This window comes from Rattus norvegicus, chromosome 11 (assembly GCF_036323735.1).
Source record: "Rattus norvegicus strain BN/NHsdMcwi chromosome 11, GRCr8, whole genome shotgun sequence".
Classification (NCBI taxonomy): Eukaryota; Metazoa; Chordata; class Mammalia; order Rodentia; family Muridae; genus Rattus; species Rattus norvegicus.
Genome location: NC_086029.1, coordinates 77,147,001 through 77,169,508, shown reverse-complemented (window position 1 = coordinate 77,169,508; position 22,508 = coordinate 77,147,001). Strand labels below are relative to the sequence as shown.

Sequence of the window (22,508 nt, the reverse complement as noted above, 5' to 3'; positions counted from 1 at the left end):
CAAAGGCAGTTGTACCATGAAAAGCCCAGCACAGGTGAACAAGGAAGCCAAAACCCTGGAGTGGCTCAGCTGGGAATCCCCCCCTTAAGACTACTGCATCGTGAGGAGGGAACTCTTGAATGGCACCTCTTTCCCGAGCTTCCCGAGCTTGGAAATTTTATTTACTCCCTAAGCCAGGCTTCAGGAGGGAAAACTTCAATTCCGAGAAATAGTAAACACCACCACCCCATGGAGGATTAAGATCTAGAATATTGAGAGAACTCAAATACTTAAACGAAAAATCCACCAAATCTATCAATAAATGTCCTAATGAAACGAACAGGAAGCTTCCCCAAGATTACATACAAATAGCCAATGATCATATACAAAACGTTCAACCTCATTAGACATTAGAAAAATGGTAATTTAGAATAAAGCAGAAGCCGCACCTCACCTTAGTAAGAAGAGCAGCAATTAAAACAGTAACATGGGAGCAGCTTTTCTCCCAGCAATGGAGAAGCAGAGGAAGCATCTCTCTGAGCTCAAGGCTATCCTAAGTTCTAAGCCAGCCAGATCTATACAGTTAGAGCTTGTATTAACCAAGCCAAATCACAACAAGCGTTGGTGAGGATGCTGACAAAAGGGGGCTCTGTACAGTGTAGGTGGCCACGTAAACATGTTGGTGGGCACACAAACTGGTATAGCCATTATGGAAATTAGTATGGAGTTTCTCAAAAGACTAAAATTAGATCTGTACAGACAGATCACTCCTGGCTACCCACAGAATTCCAAGTCAACACCTCACAGAATGTTTTATATGTTGATGTTTCTTATAACACTAACCACAATAACTAAGCTAAGGAACCAACCTCGCTGCTCACTGGCAGAGGAATTAGTGGGTAAAGAAGCCATGTTTCCTCAGCTATAAACGAGAAGGAGGTTATGTGGGCTGCAGATTGTGCAGTGGTTAAGGCTGTTCACTGCTCTCGCATAGGACCCAGGTTTGGTTCCCAGCATCCACAAGGTACCTCATCTATCTTTACCTCATTGCAGCGACCTGATACCTTCTTCTGGCCTCTGTGGGTCCCTGCATGCACATGGTGCACATAGACTTACTTAAGCACACACACAGCACGTACATAAACGGAAACATATTTTCATGACAGGCGGGGATACCACACTGTACGAATGAGGACAGCACCTGAAACATTTTTAAAATAAACTTTTTTTTCATTTTCAGGGAAATGGACGCAAGTGGAGATAATTATAAAGTAACTTAAGCAGAAAGGCAAATGTCATATTTTTCTCTGATTTGTAGATCCCAGATTTTATGTAGATGCGTAAAATCAGATAAATATGACATTCAAAATAGAAATAAATCTGTTTAGGAGGACAAACGGGATTAACAGGAGGGAAAAGGAAGAAAGGAATTAGAGGATATATGTTCAACACGAATTTTATGTCTGTATGAAAAGGCTTTTATGTGATATATGCTATGTACTATATAAAATACCCAATGAAAGTTCAAAAGAAAACATTTAAAATATTTAATTAAAGACTGGTTTCCCAAACAATCCACAAACCCCTCTCCTTCAGCCACAAACAGCTATTTATTTGCTCGGAAAGACATGAGATAATGCTACCGAAGTGCAAAATAATACACCCACATTCAGAATATTTTTATTTTTATAATTTTATTTTGAAATAAGCTCAAATCTAAAGAAAAGTTTCAAGAATGGTACAAAGAATCGTAATCAGGTGGAAACCACACTGGAGTTTTGCTAATCGCTCCACTTATGTCATGACATCTATGGCAAAATGCTTCAATCTATGGTCATATATCACATGCAGTTGTGGATTTTGGCTTCTCAGATCTGGAATATCCATCTTTCCTGGTCTCTCATTACACAAACAGAATTCCTAGGGGGAGGCCATGTATAGAAACCCCTCCGTTTGGTTCTATTTAACATTGCCACAGGGTGAGCCCCAGCTTGCACCGTGGCAGGAACGCCCTGCTCTTTTCAAAGGAAGCGCAGGATGTTGACTTGCTCCCCAATAAACGTTTCTTAGTGTAAATGTTTTTTAATGTTTAGCAAATTTTGAAGATACTTGGAGATGATGAAAATCATTGTCTACGGACATCCGCCTTCAACCCCAGTAGTTTGAGCACTAACTGGTAAATATTGCCCAAATATTATAACAATGGTTATCTAACAGCGACTTTTAAATTCCATTTATATTTACTGGCTGGCATCGGATTGTGTGGGTAACTTTATCTCCTCCGTATTTACTTACATCAGTGTGAACTCCTAGGTTCCTATTTTATTCAGTTATTACTATATTCTATAGTTACACTGTCCTTGACTTGGCCTGTGTAAGCTCTTTCAAGCTATTTTTGAGTGTTTCTGACATGTAGCTATCTTTCATCGTATACCTCATTCTCTGATACAGAACTGAATTGAATCAGTCATTCTCCTCATGATGCTCTAGCACATGAGCAGAGAGAAAATTTGGAAATCATAATCCAGCACTAATTGTGTTGACTGCTGTGTATCTTTCTATCTATTTGGTGGTCAGCATTAGGAAATATTTATATACAACATCCACACACCTTTTCAGCATGTGCACACACATATATAGTGCATATTTACATGTGTATCTATGTATAGTTATTTATATAGATACAATTATATAAATGTATATAGTACATATATATGTATATATGCACAAAGTTCACACTGATAACCAATTGAACTGGACATTACCAGAGTTTTTCTAACTTTCCTTCTTTAAGAAGTCTTATTATTTTTAATTGAGAAATAATAATTATACTGACAAGGAATATTTGTAGTTCTATACACAGCATAATCACCTCTCAACTATCTCCTCTTTGCGGTGTTATTCTTAAAAATCCTCTTCCTTATCCATTTTGAGCAGAAAAGTTACAACTCCCGCTGTATGTTGAAGAACCAAAATTTAAGGCATTCTAGTTTTTTCTCTCAATTGTATACACTTCCGAAGTCTCTATGAGAAACTTGGCTCCCCTGTCCTCAGTGATTTATTTAAATGCTCAATTCCTTGAATGTGGCCACTCTTCAGAGCCAAAGGGATTGCCTCTGCCCTGCTCCAAAGAAGACCTCAAATTCCATGCTCACTGACCAGTTTCATCTGCCCCTCCCCCAGCTCTGCTCTGTGGGGTACACCTCTCACCTCACCCCTGTGTGCCCACCGGTGTGTGAGGTTGCCACTGCCAACCTGCCCCAGTGCCCGGCTTGCCCTTTAAATAGTGCAGATGGAAGGAAAGACTTGAGGAAGAATGTACTGTTGGGTGGGAGTGAGGAAGCAGGGGAGGAAGGGACGGAGTGACAGAAGGAAGGGAGATGAAAGGGAAGGAAGAAGAAGAAAATGGTGAATGCAGGTTTGTGGACTTAAGCTGTTGTAACAGAAAGATAAACTGATTCTCCTGAGACAAATCTGAAATAGAGATTAGCATTTATATTTTAAAAGGCCCTATATATTTTTCTTTTACCCAAAAGTATTTTTTAGCCTAAGGCTAGTTGTCATTTCTTTAGGTTTTATATAGATCCAACTGTAGAAGAAAGCTTGTGGTGAAGGGACCATTTTCCTAAGATAATTAGAACTTAGAACAAAAAAGTTAGCTGGCTAAGGCCACCTTGTAGGAAAATCAAGGAGAATCAACCAGCTGGTGAGAGCAGCGAGTCAGCCGACCTCACGACCACTAGATGGCAGTATAAACTCCCGAAACAGGAACGCAGTCAACAATGCCTCCCTGAGTGTTTGAGCCTTGAGTCCTTGAGCCACAGTGGTGTCATGTGGGCGCTATTAACAAGTTTGCTTTTACTTTTATTCCACCACAGGTACCATTCAGTCAATAGCCTAGCAGGTTGCCTTTAAGCCGTTCACTAACTGTTACGGATGTCCCCAGTTTGATAGAAAATCCATCAATGAATTCAAACAGAATCTATACATTTAGGGTGCTTAGATTTTGTTTTCTGTTTTTTTTTTTTTTTTTTGCTCAAATCAGTATGCCCCCCATCCCTTCTACGTTAAAAAAATCCATTCTTGGTAAAACTATAGTTAACAGTTTGCAAATGTGTGTTTGACCTCTATATATTTAATCTTGGCCAAATATCAACAGTATGTGACATCATGACATAAGAGAGCATCTATGTACAAACATATACAATTTTATTGATTATCTCTACAGACTACAAGAATTTTAGGTATAGTCACAATTGCTGAATGCAACAGAAAAATAGTAATTTGTCATTTTTTTTGAAAAGATGCAAAAATTCTGAAGATGAAAGAAAGATACATCAATGGTGTCATCTGTCTGTAATTTCCTAGAATAAAACATCACAAAATTAAGTACTAAAAATGATAGGTTACTAGAGATTTTGATCCTGTGTACAACTATCCCAAACCACCACCTAGTTTATCTTCTGGCTTTGTGGTTGAGAAGAGTGGGCCAAGACGAGGGGAAGTGGAGTGAGGGAGAGGATGCGGAGTGCTTTCTGTGGTATTGCCTTCCATTGGCTGGACTCTTTCTTGTGGGGTACAAGCACTTCTTCAGGGCACTGGTTCTCAGACTATGATTTTCTATTCACATTCATACCCCATAAGTAAGAGACCAAATTCAAGCAGCCCTGGGAGCTTTAGGGGCAGCAATCAAACAAGGAAGAGTTCTCCCTGTTTGCTAATGTCAGGTCCAGCAGGACGCCCGCAGCAGAACAGGAGCCTCTCACCATGTCTGCCCCTGAAGGAGGATGCATAATAAGCTTGGAGATGGTTTAGTGATTGTTTTGAGAATTTCCATTGTCCAGATATTGGGAATTAATTTTACCACTTAGCTTTTTTCACTGCTGATTCTATGGTGATATTTCTGGTGTCTTTTGTAAAAGACAGTCGAAATTTACACCCTTGACTTAAATAACTAAAGATCAAGTCACACAGAGAAATATTACTGAGTTACAAAGACTTCGTGGAGCTTCCTGGTTGGAAATGTGCACTCACTTTTGTTCTGTGAGAGACACAGAACACTTGCCAATCAAGACAAGACCATGTCTTTTACATTTGGCCTTCCACAGTCCCTTGGAAGGGGCTAAGAATCAGCCAAGGAAGGCAAGAGTCTTTCTTAGTTGGTCATAAAGCACTGGTGTTACCTGGACTGGTTGGCTGGACACCAGACTCCGTTCTGTTCCCTGTCTAAGCTATTTTGAAATCATCGGGAACTTAAAAATCTCAAATGACTGTTATGTACAGCCAAGGCTGACTATCACTCCTCCAGAAAGTAATAATATAAATAAAGGCATTCGCTTTTGTTTGTATCAAAACCTCCTCACTTCCCTCAGACCCTCATATCCCTCCCTACATGCACGGGGTTCCACCATGCTCTATCCTCTCCCCTGTTTCCAGATGAAACTTTACTGATGTTTTCCATTCAGGCTGGTAGGTAGAAATATTAAACTTCTTAGCATATCCTTCCTGGATCCTGGCATATGAGAGACAATGTTCAACCTAAGTCAGTGACGATCATCTCAGACACCTGGTCTGTGTGGACACACAGACACCACCTAAGATGGGGCTGAGTAACTGTAAGTGAAGAAGCGGAGAAGCTGTTGTTTCTCCTACACAGTGAGAGCTAGACTTGATCTGACAAGCTGGTTTTCTCTGCCATTGCTCTCTGTGGACCAGTGTGGTCAGGGAACAGTGTTTGAAGCCTGTGATACAGAAAAGATCCTAATCCTACACCAAGGAAAAAATTAGTTTTCTTTTCTGGGCTAGCTTTTCTTACTACTATGTCCAAATGCATGACAACTTAGTATCTCAAAGAACCTACCTGAATTTTCAGCCAATATTGGGCCTAATCTTACTCTATATTTTCTCAGTCTAGCACAGTTAATGGGTAAACAATACCTTTAAAATGGTATTGGTGGGCCATAGGAAAGGAAACTTTCCCTTTTAAAGTCTCTTTACACTTTTGAGGGCTAGAGACCTAGATTTTATTGAGAATCAATTCCAGAGGATTTGGGAAATGTTTCTGTGATAGAATTATTGAAAAACTTCTCAGTTTTGTCACTGAACCCTTGAAGCTCATGTCACACAATGACCCTTGTGGTGCCTGAGTGCTAAGTCTGAGACTCAGAGAAGTGTAGAAGCTAAGTCAGAGAAGCAGATCTTCAGGGGATTGAAATACCTGACAATTCAATTGCTCTCCACCCAAACCCAAGACAGATGGGTGGTTTCACCATTGTTTACATTACTGTGAGAAGCAGGGAAACAGACACTTCTTTTATTATTGATGAATAGAATGAAAGGTTCATTTCTGTGGGAACACCGAGAAAGGCTTCTCTGTTGAGGAAGGAATAGGGGGGTAAATTCACCTTGTCCTGATGGTGCTTTGCAAGCCTTATCTGCAGACACCACTTCGTAGATATAATGTAATTTGATGGTAACCAAGACTCAGGGTCATCTTCTGAAGCACTATTAAAGTTTCTGGGGTGGTTTTTCTTGTGGTCCAAACAGAAGAGAGATGAGAAAATGCAAAAGATTATATGTATAAACATTACTCATTTTCCTAAGGTGGCAATGATGACAAAAATGGTGGTGGTGAGGTGATTGTGTGTGTGTGTGTGTGTGTGTGTGTGTTATGATTAATGCAACAGAAAATTTCAAAGAGAAAAATCACATCCATGGTTAAATTATTGTTATTGCTAACTCTTTGAATTATAAAAATAATTTTGATACAGTAAAACCTCATAATTTGGATTCTGCTAATCATTGGTTTGTGGGATACATTACCCTTATATCAAGAAAGGATTTGGCAAACAATTTTGTAAGTACATTGAAACTTTAAACATTTATGAGAACTTGTTCTCAAGCATATCAGAAGCACCTACTCCAAGTGATGTCTATTTATAAACTTTTGATGTATTTGCTGCAGCCAGAATTTTAAGCATGTCTATTGTGAAATGTGGATGTTTGTTTTGATATATTCTCTGTGTGCTTGGAAATAGTCTATATAGTGTTAGTTCACTAATTCTTCAAAATTTACCTCTATTGCATATGAATCACACAAGTAATTTAGGGGAGGACTTCTCTTGCTAAGTCAATGTGCTTTTATTATATGCTGTTTTCTGTAAAAACATATATTTCACAGTCTGTCTCTTTAAATGATGTAAAATAGTAGCTCTCAACTGAAAGCAATTTGTCGATTCTTTTTTAATTGTCATTATTAGCAGATTCTGACTGACATCTAGAGGGCTGAAGCCAAGGACACGGTTAACATTCCAAAGAATTTTGTGCTAATGGTGCCACTATCAAGAACCCTTGCTATAGAGCAAGTGAATTTGTGTGTGTGTGTGTGTGTGTGTGTGTGTGTGTGTGTGTGTGTGTGTGTGCTCTCACATGCACACACACCTGGGGTATTGAGGATGAAGCCCAGGGTCTTGAACATGGTGGGCAAGCACTCTACCCTGCACTACATCTCTAAAGCAAGTTAAATATTACAGGGAGTTTCAGAGATAGTCATTGAATTCAGTGCTACTTTGGATTAAAATTCACTATTTATAAATAAAAGAAATATCTTATTCTTCTGGTCATTTTAAAATGTAGAAATGTTGAAGTACCACTGGGTGTGGTGGCGCATGCCTGTAATCCCAGTACTTGGGAGCCAGAGGCAGGTGGATCTCTGTGAGTTCAAGGCCAGCCTGGTCTACAAAGTGAGTTTCAGGACAGTCAGGCTGTAAAGGAAACCCTGTCAGAAAAGCAAAAACCAAATCAAACCAAAAACAACCCTCAACAACACACAAACAATCAAGCAAACAAACCAGCATCCTCCCAAACAACAAACCAACAATCCCAGAAATGTTAAAGTATCCATAAAGGAGCCATCGGGTACCTGGGTCCTTCAAACAGATCGTGTAAGTTATGTGCTTCCCTTTGGCTGTTTTGTTTTCCAGGTCCTGGCTTTACAGTTCCTTAGTATTTTACAGTATGAATAAGCTTGTATTTCCAAGCCTAGACCTCTAATACTCATGCTGTAATAGGAGGCGGATTTACAGAGAGACAGTTTTAAGAAACCAGAATTTAAGGACTCTGATAAATGCTATGCTAGTGTGTATTTTCTGATTCTTTTACTCATCTCTGCTTTTTCTTCAAAATCACTGAAATTAAAAGGAAGCACCACTTCAAACAAAAAATAAAAGATCAATAAAAAGAATAAATTTGTCTATTAAGTTGGATTCAAGGAAATGCCGATGTCTTAAACACAAATGTAAACCCATAGGACCTCAAACCCCAATGAGTCTATCACATAATTTAAGATTTTAAAAACAGGAACAACATCCTTCCAGGGGAGTCCTGTGACTCTGACTTCCAAGCATGTTCAACAGAGCAGATAGGAGTCTTCCTTTGCTCCTCTTTGCAGTGTTTCTCTGCTAGGTTGTGACGGGTCATTTTATCACTCTCAGAGCTGGGCTTTAACTCCTGAGAGTCTTTAGAAGGTATTTGATATTTACTGACACGTTCCTTTGACTTGCATTATTCAGTCTAGTGACAAAGCTATTGATTTTATGTCATTAACTTATCTCTGGATTTGTGTTACCCATGATGGTGACTGTGGCCAAGACAGCTAAAACAGCTCTACATTGTATAAGGGTTTCCAGTAATAAGTGCTGAGCCCCAAAGCGTTTACTAATGAAAGCCCTTGTGCATCAGAAGCACGATGAGTCAGAATCTCTTCCCTAAAGCATTAGCTGAGGTTTTACTGAATCATATCGAAGAGAATGACCAGTTTGGTCTGTGAATATCAGGCTGCAAAAGCACCTTGGGATTGTAGACCCTATTGGGTTTGAACAGTAATATACTGTGTAATTGGCAGATAAGGATACAAATGGTGCTTTAAAAATATATCGCTTTGGAAACTAAAATTGGGGTGTGTGAAATTCCACTCTTTGTGAAATCAGTTCTCAAAGCTAACTGCAGTGTTCCTATAGTCTGGCTTCTGCAAACCCATTGCCAACTCCTCTGGAGAATGTGAACCAGGCTGAAACAATGCTTTGAGGTGAATCAACCCTGCATGGTTTCTGACTAAACTAGGAATTCATCTTGAAGGTGGCAGAGGTGGAGAGGAAGGTGTTGGGAATACTCACTAGACTGGCAATGCTTGATTCTGACTGAGAGCTGTAAGTGATGTGAAATACGAGAGAGAGAGAAACATTAATCGGATTCTTGATGTAAGAATTCAGTAATGTTCTAGTATAATAAGGAGAGTTTCAGATGAGAAGAAAATTCTGGGTATGTTTTGATTCCTTTCGGTTGGGTAGGGCAAATACACTTGAAATGCACTGATATCTTCTAATGCAGATTTTAAAATTGTTGGGTGTGGCCCAATTCGTGAAAGTAGTTTACCATAAATCCTTTTCTTCTGTTATAACATGCTTTTGTTTCTTTTCCTCTTAAGATGTTAATTTATCATGCAAAGAATTTTTCATTAAGCGCATTAATGCTTTTGTTTGTACAGGAAATTCAAATCAAAAGGACTCCCCATAGTTTCCAAACATGAATTCTTAGCAAGTTACATGCCAAGATGATAATATCCATTCCTCGTGGGGAAAAGACAGGTTCGGCCGTTCTCTTGGGATTTTAACCAGGGTCCAGCCTTTTGTTGTGCAGTGCTTCTGCCTTGGAGAAGTCTCCTTTACGAGAACTTCAGATGGACTATAATGGGACATCTTGTAGAAGAAACTGGTTTCTAGCAGTTGAATCGTGATGCTGGGAATCAATTTGGTTTCCCTGAATACTGGTTTCTCAGAGCACTCACAGCTTCTTTAGAAGGTAAAAGGTTAGAACTGGTACCATTTCTTGTCCTTATATTTCAGCATTAGCTGGAAAGAAAAAAATCGCAATCAAAACACGCTTCAAAACCTTAAAAACGTTACTCAGCAAACCAATATTGAGCTAATGACAGTTAAATATTAAAATGTAATAAAATTGTAAGGCTGCCCATATTTACTTGGGCAGTTTACCTCGTGTGCGTGCTTGGAAAATGCTTCTGCACTGGTCATCATGCCTGCAGTCTTCTCCTCCAGCTCACCCAGGCGCTGCCCTCTCTCATCAAGTGCAATCCGGGCTCGCGTTAGCTCTCCCATCACCCCGCCAGCAGCGCCCTTCATCCCTTCTATGCTGCCCGGTCCAGGAATGTGCTGTGCGAGGCTGCGAGATGCTTTTCCTGCTGAGGCTTCCCCAACTGAAAATGTGAGCAGTAGCCATGTAAAACAGATCAGAAATTCATAGTCAGGAAGATACTCAAGTCAAGGGCAAAAAGATACTCAGAAACGTCAACTACTACCGTAATTTTTGTTCAAAGGATGTCGCTTCTGGTGTTGTCATATATATGAGTATGTGTGAAAGTTATGAGTACATAGGAATGCCTAAGGAAGAAATGGGGAGATGTGGCTACAACATGTATTTGTGTGTTTGTGGTTTGAATATGGGGCTGCACTTTCACACAATATGGCAACATTTTTTCTTCTTGTTTACTTTTGTGCATATTCACATATATGTTTATGTGTTTGGGTATGTGCATATGTATGATTCTGCGTGCAAAGGTCAGAGGTTAACCTCAGGTGTTGTTCTTCAGGTGCAGTCCATCTTCATTGTTTTCCTGCAAAGTCAATTGAATGATTACAGTGTGTGTGTGTGTGTGTGTGTGTTTTTTGTGTGTGTTTGTGTGAAGGAAGTGGACTTAGTTCATGCTACTGCATAAATTTAGAGGCCAGAGGACAACTTATGTACCATGTATGTCACAGGATTTGAACTCAGATCGTCCGTTTGGTGGTAAACGCCTCCATTGGCCGAGCCTTCTTGGGAGCTACATCTTGTTTTTCAAGACAGGATCTCTTACTTGGCCTGGCACTCCCTAGTCAGCCAGGCCGACTAGTCAGTGAGCCCCAGGGATCAGCCTATGCCATGCCACCTTGCCTAGCTTTCTTACATAATCCTGGGAATTGAACTCAATTCCCAATATGTGCAAGGCAAGCACTTTACTGACACACCCACCTCTTTAGTCCCACACTTGAACTTACTAACATGAAGGAATTGGAATTCTCAAATACATAAAACCTCATGTTTGGCACATACCAATGTTTGTTCCAATCTGAGGATGCCCAATATTCTCTGTTTATCTCTGTATAGAATCATTTGTAAAGCCCCCACTTTTCTGTAAATACTAGAAAATTAGGTAAAGGTTTTAAATCTGTGGGTTTTATAATTTACTAAAAGTTTCCTTGTTAGGAACAAAGCTCTGTTTTATTTAACTTAAATAAAACAAAATTCAAAATCACTCTCTCGATTGGACTGCAGGTTGGTAGTACAGACCTGCAAATCCAACTCTCGTGAGATGAAGGAAAGGGGTCAAGGGTTGAAGACGGAGTAGCTTTACAGAGCGCTCCACAATATAAACAAAGCGCTTTATAATACACAGCCATCTTGGCAGAGATTTAGTGAATGTTTTCAGGAATGTCACATGGAAAGGAAACTAGGCCTTTAAAAATAAGAGCCTCATTGACATCTAATTCACATGCTACAGAAACAACCCTTAATAAAGCACGTAATTACATCCCTGGGTTTTAGTGTCTCATAAAGTTGTATAACTATAAGTATTATCTGATTTTAGAATATTTCAATTTTTCCAAAAGAAACTCAAACTCATTAGCAATTACTCTGTATTATCTCACTATTCCAGCCTTGGACAACAGCTGATTAACTTTTAGTGCCCATGAGTTTGCCTATTTTGGACAATTTATATGGATAAAATCATATACTAGGTGGCCCTTCTCTGGTCTGGCCTCTCTGATTTAGCATGGTATTTGTTAGGACCAAATTGCCACATGTAAAACAGCATGCCCTTTATTGGCTAAAATAATTTTCAACTATAGGGTGGTACCTATGTCTTCTTACACATAAATTCAAGAGAAAGGAGTTTAGATATGCAAAACCAAATGGCGGTGGCATTGTCTGTAAGCTTGTATTCTTATCTGTCCTTTGGAACTGTTTTCTAAGATTTCCCGTTGCTTTTTGATTGCTATTCATGAGAGTCTCACTGGTAGATTTTCAAATTAGTTATTTTTCCACAGCACTGGTACAGTTGTGTTAGGAATAAGAAATCCATTTCCAGCAGTGGTTGTAGGAAAGTAGACGAAAGTGCTTTTCCACAATTTAAAATACTATTAGCTATGTAGTGAGATAAGGGTGACCTGCAACTGAGCTGCAATGCTCATCAGCCTGCTACCACTTAGCTGAAATGTATCTGTTTGTGCTTATTTCCTAATATAGTGACTACTTTTATTCATGTTTAATAAATGTAATAATTTTTGAAATACAGGGAAAACTAACATTCAAATGTTAGCATAGTCACAAAAGCACTTTGGTCTAGAATTCAAGGTATAGTATATAAAACCACACACACACACACACACACATACACACACAAACACATACACACACACACACATACACACACAAATGGGTCTTCTATTGTGTGATGGGTTTTTTTGGATAAGGATTTACTCACAGAGTTCTTCTCTGTCAAATGTCTGTCCACTTCCACCAAACAGTCCCTTGAGAAAGCCTCTATTTTGGGCTTCTGGTGTCTCTATTGGAGTAAACAAATCGCCTAACATGTCCTGCACCAATTAAGAAAAGGAGGATTAGCGCAGCTACGGTAAAATTAATAGATGAAAAGGAAACACTGTGAGATAATGCACTGATCATGGAGACAGCCTTGTCACATCTTTTCCATGTGAGGTTTGCTTGGCTCACATTCAGGCTAACCCTGGCAGAAAGGCAACCCTTCCCTCATGAGATGAAAACGTCCAGCTGTGACTGCAAATGTAAGCATGAGTGTGTCCACAGCAGAGCCTCTGCCATTGAAATCCACACGGGATGTACATGAGTCTCCCAGCTGTTAAAAAGCCTGTAGCCAGCCAGCTGGAAGTGATTCTGAGGGGTATCCCATGCTGAAGTTTTGAGGTGCCATGTATTTTTATTCTGTTTTAATTCATCCAGGAACTTATTTTGTCCTCTGGTTTAATTGGGAATTCTTACAAATCGTTCTTTTAAACTCCTTCTCTGGGATTTCATTGAATTCACCTCACTAGATCTCATTACTGTGAATCCTCCTAAAGGAGGCCTGACCCCTGCTTGCTGACACCTGGACAGACATTCAACCCAGAAGGAAACCTGCTTAACTCCACTGAGGCAATACATGTTTACAGATCTGCTTTAACAGATTTGAGCTAGACACCCATGCATCCATTTTCCCATCAACAGGTAGCTCAGGTGAGGAGGAAAACAATACCTATCTCAGTAAAGAAGAATGATTGATACTGTATTTTTTTTTGCATTTTACTTTGTCTCATTGTTAAAAATCTTCACTCTTGCATATTTCTTAACTACTTTACTTAATTCATATATTCCTTAATTTTGTAATTATTCTACCTTTTACCTATTCCATTTAGTTATCTGTACTATTTTTCTTATTTAAAACTTAATATATGTCCCTTCAACCCCCTTTTCATTTTCTTTCCCCATTCCCTTCTTTTAACTTATTAATTATAATTTTTATAGATTTAATAATCTTTAAATTCCATTTATTGTACTAACCTATAGACATAATGCTAAATAGGAAGAAAACTTAAAGCATTTTCACTAAAACCAGGCAAGAGGTTGTGTTATACTTTCTCAATACAGTGCTTGAAGTATTAACAAAACAAGAGAATAGAATGGTGTGCTTCCAGAAAAGGTCTAGTATGGCTGCCCTTCAAAAGGCTCAATAAGCCTCTAGAAGAGTCAAATGCAGATACATACACCCGACCAATGGACAGAAGCCAGGGACCCCTGTGGTTGAAGTAGGGAAAGACTGGAAGAAGCTGAGGAAGAGGACAACCCCAGAAGACCAGAAGTTTCAATTGACCTAGACCCCTGAGATCTCTCAGATACTGAGCCACCAACCAGGCAGCATATACCAGATGATACGAAGCCCCCAACACATATACAGCAGAGAGCTGCCTTATCTGGCCAGTGAGAGAAGATGCACCAAACCCTTGAGAGACTTGAGGCCTCAGGGAATGGGAAGGTGGGGTGAAGGTAGGTGGTGTGGGCATCCTCTTGGAGATGTGGAAGAATGAATGAGATGAGGAACAGTTGGAGTGCAGACTGGAAGGGGGATAATGACTGGACAGTAAAAAAGATTAAAGAATAATTTTAAACAGTTCATTCAAAAAATGTGGTCTAGAACTAACAGATAATTCACAACAGAGGAATCTCAAATGACTTCGAAACACTAAAAGAAATGTTCAAAGTCCTTAGTCATCAGGGAAATGCAAATCAAAATGACCCTGAGATTCCACCTCACACCAGGCAGAATGGCTGAGATAAAAAACTCAGGTGACAGTACATGATGTCCAGGATATGGAGAAAGAGTAATACTCCTCCAGTGCTGGTAGGATTGCAAACTGGTAAAACCAGTCTGGAAATCAATCTAGATGTTCCTCAGAAAATTGGAAATATATCTACCTGAAGACCTAGCTATACCACTCTTGGAACTATACCCAAAAGATGTCCCCCCAATGCCACAGGGGCACTTGTTCCACTATGTTCACAGCAGTCTTATTTGTGACAGCCAGAAGCTGGAAACAACCCAGCTGTTTCACAACAGAAGAATGGACACAGAAAATGTGGTTCATCTATTTAATGGAATGCTACCCAACTATTAAGAACAAGGACATCATGAATTTTGCAGACAAATGGATGGAACTAGAAAATATCATCCTAAGTGAGGTAATTCAGACCCAAAAGGATATGCATGATATGTACTTTCTAATATGTGGATATTAGTCATAAAAAGTAAAGAATATCCAGGATAAAATCCACAGAACTCAAGAAGATTAACAAGCCAAAGGGCCCAAGTGAGGATGCCTCAATCCCACTTGGGAAGGAGAAGAAAACAATCACAGAAGGGGGGCAGGGGAGGGAGGGACCTAGGTAGGGAAGGCAACAGGGAGGGAAAGAGAGGAACATGATCAGGTATGGAGGTGGGGGGACACATAGAATGTACCAGAGAAGGTTGTTTTTTGACCAATTATATGGTAGATTTGGGAGAAGGTACCATGAGGTGCTGAAAAGAAGGTGTATACTTTTGGTTTAGGGTGAAATGTTCTGTAGGAATCCATTAAATCCATTTGATTCATTACCTCTATTAGAATTGTTCCTGTCTAAAAGAACTGCAGGAACAAAAAATAGAGAAGAGTAGTCCTTTCTGCTGGGACAGACTGCTAGCTAGTCTGCTCCCTGGAAGAGGCTATATCCAAAAAGAGAGAAAGGGGATACAAATTGGCAAAGAATTACAAGAATTAAAGGTATCACTATTTGCAGGTGATATGATAGTATACATGAGTTACCCCAAAATTCTACCAGAGAACTTCTCCAGCTGATAAAAAATTTCAGAAAGGGTCTGGATATAAAATTAACTCAAATAAATCAGTAGCCTTCCTTTACACAAATGATAAACAGGTTGAGAAAGAAATTAGGGATACAATTCCCTTCATAATAGCTACAAATAATATAAAATATCATGGGGTAACTCTGACCAAATGAGTGAAAGATCTTTATGATAAGAACTTCAAGTCTCTGAAGAAAGAAATTGAAGAAGATCTCAGAAAATGGAGAGATCTCCCATGCTCATGGACTGGCAGAATTAACTTAGTACAAATGGCCATCCTACCAAAGGCAATCTACAGATTCAATATAATACCTATCAAAATCCCAATGCAATTCTTCGAAGACATGGCAAGTGCAACTCTCAAATTCATCTGGAAAGGCGAAAAACCCAGAATAGTGAAAATAATTCTTAACAATAAAAGAACACCTGGGGAAATCACTATCCCTGACCTCAAGCTCTATTACAGAGCAATAGTGATAAAAACTGCATTGTATTGGTACAGAAACAGACAGGTTGATCAATGGAATAGAACTGAAGACCCATAAATAAAACAACACTCCTACCCACACTTGATCTTGGACAAAGAAGTCAAAAATATACAATGGGAAAAAGAAAGCATCTTCAATAAATGGTGCTGGTCTAATTGACTCTGTATATACAAAAATGAAAATAGACCCATATTTGTCACCATGCATAAAGCTGAAGTCCAAGTGGATTAAGGACCTCAACATAAAACTAGATACACTAAATCTAATAGAAGAGAAAGTGGGAAAGAGTCTTGAACTCATTGGCACAAGGGGAAATTTCCTAAACAGAACTCCAGTGGTTCACACTCTAAGATCAACAATTGATAAATGCGGCCTCAGGAAACTGCGAAGGCAAAGGATATAGTCAATAGGACAAGTTGTCATCCTACATATTGGGAAAAAAAAATCTTCACTAGCCCCACATCTGATAGAGGGCTAATATCCAAAATATATAAAGAATGCAAGAAGCTTAACACCAAAACAAACAAACAAACAAACAAAACCCAACCCAATCAAAAAATGGGGTATAGAACTAAACCAAGCATTCACAGTAGAGGAGTCTTGAATGACTGAGAAGCTCCTAAAGAAATATTCAAAATTTTTAGTGATCAGAGAAATGCAAATCAAAAAAAAAAAACCCTGAGAGTTCACCTTACACCAATCAGAATGTCTAATATCAAAAACTCAGGTGACAACAGATGCTGGTGAGAATGTGGAGAAAGAGGAACACTCCTCCGTTGCTAGTGTGATTGCAAACTGGTACAACCACTCTGGAAATCAATTTGGAGGTTCCTTAGAAAATTGGAAATAGACCTACCTAAAGGTCCAGAAATACCACTCTTAAGGATATACCCCAAAGATGCCCCACCATGCCACAGGGGCACATGTTCCACTATGTTCATAGCAGCCTTATTTGTGATAGCCAGAAGCTGGAAACAACCCGATGTCCCATGACAGAAGAATGGATACAGAAAATGTGGTTCATTTATACAATGGAATATTAAGATCGAGGACATCCTGAGCTTTGCAGACAAATGGATGGAACTAGAATATGTCATTCTGAGTGAGGTAACTCAGACCCAAAAGGACATACACGGTATGTTCTCACTAATAAGTGGATATTAAAAAAAAGTACAGAATACCCAAGATACACTCGACAGAACTAAAAAAGGTCAACAAACTAAACACCAAGAGAAGACACGTCAGTTCCACTTGGGAGGGAGAAGAAAGCAACCACAATGGAGGAGGGAGAGGGAACAGGGGAGGGAAAGGTGCTGGGAATAGGGGGAGAGGGGAACATGATCTGGTATTGAGTTGGGGGAAAGGACTGAAGCCCTGAGGGCCAGCAGAAAGAATGGAAACAGGCCACTTCAGCCAGGACTGAGGAGGTCAGGAGGACCCTCTAGAATGTACTGGGAAGTGAGAGACTCTCAGGACTCAAAGGGGGGACCCTAGATGAAGGACCCTACAGTGGGGAGAGGGAACTTATTGAATCCATATCCAGCAGAAAGATAGAGCATCAAGTGAGTTACCATCCCACAGCCAAAGTTCTGACCCATAATTCTTCCTGTCTGAAAGAAATGAAGGGATGGAAATGGAGAAGAGCCTGAGGAAAAGAAGGTCCAATGACAGGTCCAAAGTGGGATCCAGCTCAAGAGGAGGCCCCAAGGCCTGACACCATTACTAAGGCTATGTGGCATTCACAAAAAGGGACCCATCATGGCTGCTCTGCAAAAGACTCAACAAGCAGCCGAAAGAGTCAGATGCAGATATGAACAGAAGCTGCTGACCCCTGTGGTTGAATTAGGGAAAAGCTGGAGAAAGCTAAGGAGGAGGGCAACCTTGTAGGAGGACCAGCAGTCTCAATTAACCTGGACCCCTGAGATCTCTTAGATATTGGATCACCAACCAGGCAGCATACAACAGCTGAGATGAGGCCTCCAAACACATATACAACATATACAGGGCTCCCAGGTCTGGGTTCAGTCAGAAAAGATGCACCTAACCCTCAAGAGACTCGAGGCCCCAGAAAGTTTAGAGATCTGGTGGGGTGGTTGGGGTGGGCAGGTCATTGTGAAGATTGGGGGGGGAGGTGTGAAGGGGGGACTCTTAGGGGGTAGACCGGGTGGGGAATAAAATCTGGAGTGTAAAAATAAATAAGTAATTTTTTTTAAAAAAGAAAAAATGTCCAACATTGTGGTCCTTTATACAGGAGACTGCAATCTAAATGACTTTCTAGAAAACTCTTAGAAATAATAAAACCTTTACTGCAAAGTAGCAATTTCAAGCAATACACAAAAATTAATAGCTTTCCCTAAATGCCAGTAATAAAAATGCTGAGGAAGGTCACACCTTCTGCTGGAGGCTTATATAAGCACATGGGAGAAGGAAGCTTTGTGTCTTTGCCTGCTTGCTTTCATCTTACTAGCAAGCCCATTTTTCATAGGCGTTAGAGCCCACTTCTTCAGAATTCCAGCATATACTGAAGAACGTGAACACCACAGACTTCTAACCTTGTGGACTAAGAAGGCCCACACCCGCGGATCCCGGCCCGCAGCAGCTCTCTGCTCCCAGACCCGGTGAGAGAGAGACCCAACCGCCTGGTCAGGTGGGCACTCCTGAGGCTGCAGAGCGGAAGAGACCACCAACACTGCTCACCCCTGCCCACATCCCTGGCCCAAGAGGAAACTGTATAAGGCCTCTGGGCTCCCGTGGGGGAGGGCCCAGGAGCGGCAGGACTTCTGCGCCTGAGACACCGCCGCCGGAACCTGAAAGAAACAGACCGGATAAACAGTTCTCTGCACCCAAATCCCGTGGGAGGGAGAGCTAAACCTTCAGAGAGGCAGACAAGCCTGGGAAACCAGAAGAGACTGCTCCCTGCACACACATCTCGGACGCCAGAGGAAAAAGCCAAAGACCATCTGGAACCCTGGTGCACTGAAGCTCCCGGAAGGGGCGGCACAGGTCTTCCTGGTTGCTGCCGCTGCAGAGAGCCCCTGGGCAGCAACCCACGAGCGAACCTGAGCCTCGGGACCACAGGTAAGACCAAATTTTCTGCTGCAAGAAAGCTGCCTGGTGAACTCAAGACACAGGCCCACAAGAACAGCTGAAGACCTGTAGAGAGGAAAAACTACACGCCGGAAAGCAGAACACACTGTCCCCATAACTGACTGAAAGAGAGGAAAACAGGTCTACAGCACTCCTGACACACAGGCTTATAGGTCAGTCTAGCCACTGTCAGAAATAGCAGAACAAAGTAACACTAGAGATAATCTGATGGCGAGAGGCAAGCGCAGGAACCCAAGCAACAGAAACCAAGACTGCATGCCATCATCGGAGCCCAATTCTCCCGCCAAAACAAACATGGAATATCCAAACACACCAGAAAAGCAAGATCTAGTTTCAAAATCATATTTGATCATGATGCTGGAGGACTTCAAGAAAGACATGAACACACTTAGGGAAACACAGGAAATCATTAATAAACAAGTAGAGGCCTACAGAGAGGAATGGCAAAAATCCCTGAAAGAATTCCAGGAAAACACAATCAAACAGATGAAGGAATTAAAAATGGAAATAGAAGCAATCAAGAAAGAACACATGGAAACAACCCTGGATATAGAAAACCAAAAGAAGAGACAAGGAGCTGTAGATACAAGCTTCACCAACAGAATACAAGAGATGGAAGAGAGAATCTCAGGAGCGGAAGATTCCATAGAAATCATTGACTCAACTGTCAAAGATAATGTAAAGCGGAAAAAGCTACTGGTCCAAAACATACAGGAAATCCAGGACTCAATGAGAAGATCAAACCTAAGGATAATAGGTATAGAAGAGAGTGAAGACTCCCAGCTCAAAGGACCAGTAAATATCTTCAACAAAATCATAGAAGAAAACTTCCCTAACCTAAAAAAAGAGATACCCATAGGCATACAAGAAGCCTACAGAACTCCAAATAGATTGGACCAGAAAAGAAACACCTCCCGTCACATAATTGTCAAAACACCAAACGCACAAAATAAAGAAAGAATATTAAAAGCAGTAAGGGAAAAAGGTCAAGTAACATATAAAGGGAGACCTATCAGAATCACACCAGACTTCTCGCCAGAAACTATGAAGGCCAGAAGATCCTGGACTGATGTCATACAGACCCTAAGAGAACACAAATGCCAGCCCAGGTTACTGTATCCAGCAAAACTCTCAATTAACATTGATGGAGAAACCAAGATATTCCATGACAAAACCAAATTTACACAATATCTTTCTACAAATCCAGCACTACAAAGGATAATAAATGGTAAAGCCCACCATAAGGAGGCAAGCTATACCCTAGAAGAAGCAAGAAACTAATCGTCTTGGCAACAAAACAAAGAGAATGAAAGCACACAAGCATAACCTCACATCCAAATATGAATATAAAGGGAAACAATAATCACTATTCCTTAATATCTCTCAATATCAATGGCCTCAACTCCCCAATAAAAAGACATAGATTAACAAACTGGATACGCAACGAGGACCCTGCATTCTGCTGCCTACAGGAAACACACCTCAGAGACAAAGACAGACACTACCTCAGAGTGAAAGGCTGGAAAACAACTTTCCAAGCAAATGGTCAGAAGAAGCAAGCTGGAGTAGCCATTCTAATATCAAATAAAATCAATTTCCAACTAAAAGTCATCAAAAAAGATAAGGAAGGACACTTCATATTCATCAAAGGAAAAATCCACCAAGATGAACTCTCAATCCTAAATATCTATGCCCCAAATACAAGGGCACCTACATACATAAAAGAAACCTTACTAAAGCTCAAAACACACATTGCACCTCACACAATAATAGTGGGAGATTTCAACACCCCACTCTCATCAATGGACAGATCATGGAAACAGAAATTAAACAGTGATGTCGACAGACTAAGAGAAGTCATGAGCCAAATGGACTTAACGGATATTTATAGAACATTCTATCCTAAAGCAAAAGGATATACCTTCTTCTCAGCTCCTCATGGTACTTTCTCCAAAATTGACCATATAATTGGTCAAAAAACGGGCCTCAACAGGTACAGAAAGATAGAAATAATCCCATGCGTGCTATCGGACCACCACGGCCTAAAACTGGTCTTCAATAACAATAAGGGAAGAATGCCCACATATACGTGGAAATTGAACAATGCTCTACTCAATGATAACCTGGTCAAGGAAGAAATAAAGAAAGAAATTAAAAACTTCTTAGAATTTAATGAAAATGAAGATACAACATACTCAAACTTATGGGACACAATGAAAGCTGTGCTAAGAGGAAAACTCATAGCGCTGAGTGCCTGCAGAAAGAAACAGGAAAGAGCATATGTCAGCAGCTTGACAGCACACCTAAAAGCTCTAGAACAAAAAGAAGCAAATACACCCAGGAGGAGTAGAAGGCAGGAAATAATCAAACTCAGAGCTGAAATCAACCAAGTAGAAACAAAAAGGACCATAGAAAGAATCAACAGGACCAAAAGTTGGTTCTTTGAGAAAATCAACAAGATAGATAAACCCTTAGCCAGACTAACGAGAGGACACAGAGAGTGCGTCCAAATTAACAAAATCAGAAATGAAAAGGGAGACATAACTACAGATTCAGAGGAAATTCAAAAAATCATCAGATCTTACTATAAAAACCTATATTCAACAAAATTTGAAAATCTTCAGGAAATGGACTATTTCCTAGACAGATACCAGGTATCAAAGTTAAATCAGGAACAGATAAACCAGTTAAACAACCCCATAACTCCTAAGGAAATAGAAGCAGTCATTAAAGGTCTCCCAACCAAAAAGAGCCCAGGTCCAGATGGGTTTAGTGCAGAATTCTATCAAACCTTCATAGAAGACCTCATACCAATATTATCCAAACTATTCCACAAAATTGAAACAGATGGAGCCCTACCGAATTCCTTCTACGAATCTACAATTACTCTTATACCTAAACCACACAAAGACACAACAAAGAAAGAGAACTTCAGACCAATTTCCCTTATGAATATCGACGCAAAAATACTCAATAAAATTCTGGCAAACCGAATTCAAGAGCACATCAAAACAATCATCCACCATGATCAAGTAGGCTTCATCCCAGGCATGCAGGGATGGTTTAATATACGGAAAACCATCAACGTGATCCATTATATAAACAAACTGAAAGAACAGAACCACATGATCATTTCATTAGATGCTGAGAAAGCATTTGACAAAATTCAACACCCCTTCATGATAAAAGTCCTGGAAAGAATAGGAATTCAGGGCCCATACCTAAACATAGTAAAAGCCATATACAGCAAACCAGTTGCTAACATTAAACTAAATGGAGAGAAACTTGAAGCAATCCCACTAAAATCAGGGACTAGACAAGGCTGCCCACTCTCTCCCTACTTATTCAATATAGTTCTTGAAGTTCTAGCCAGAGCAATCAGACAACAAAAGGAGATCAAAGGGATACAG

At 40.2% G+C, this 22,508-nt stretch overlaps 1 protein-coding gene across 9 annotated transcripts in view; it reads right to left on the bottom strand.

The window, feature by feature from the left end:
• Positions 1-1,656: 1,656 nt before the first annotated feature.
• Positions 1,657-22,508, bottom strand: part of Stxbp5l (syntaxin binding protein 5L) — a 329,014-nt gene continuing 308,162 nt past the window's right edge. For 8 of the 9 annotated variants that reach the window (XM_063270382.1, XM_063270385.1, XM_063270384.1 and 5 more), the window contains 3 exons: positions 12,575-12,686; positions 10,029-10,249; positions 1,657-9,887 (listed from right to left, as the gene is read on the bottom strand). In XM_063270382.1, the coding sequence (XP_063126452.1) occupies positions 9,846-9,887; positions 10,029-10,249; positions 12,575-12,686 (375 nt within the window). In that variant the 3' untranslated portion in view covers positions 1,657-9,845. 9 annotated transcript variants of the gene reach the window in all.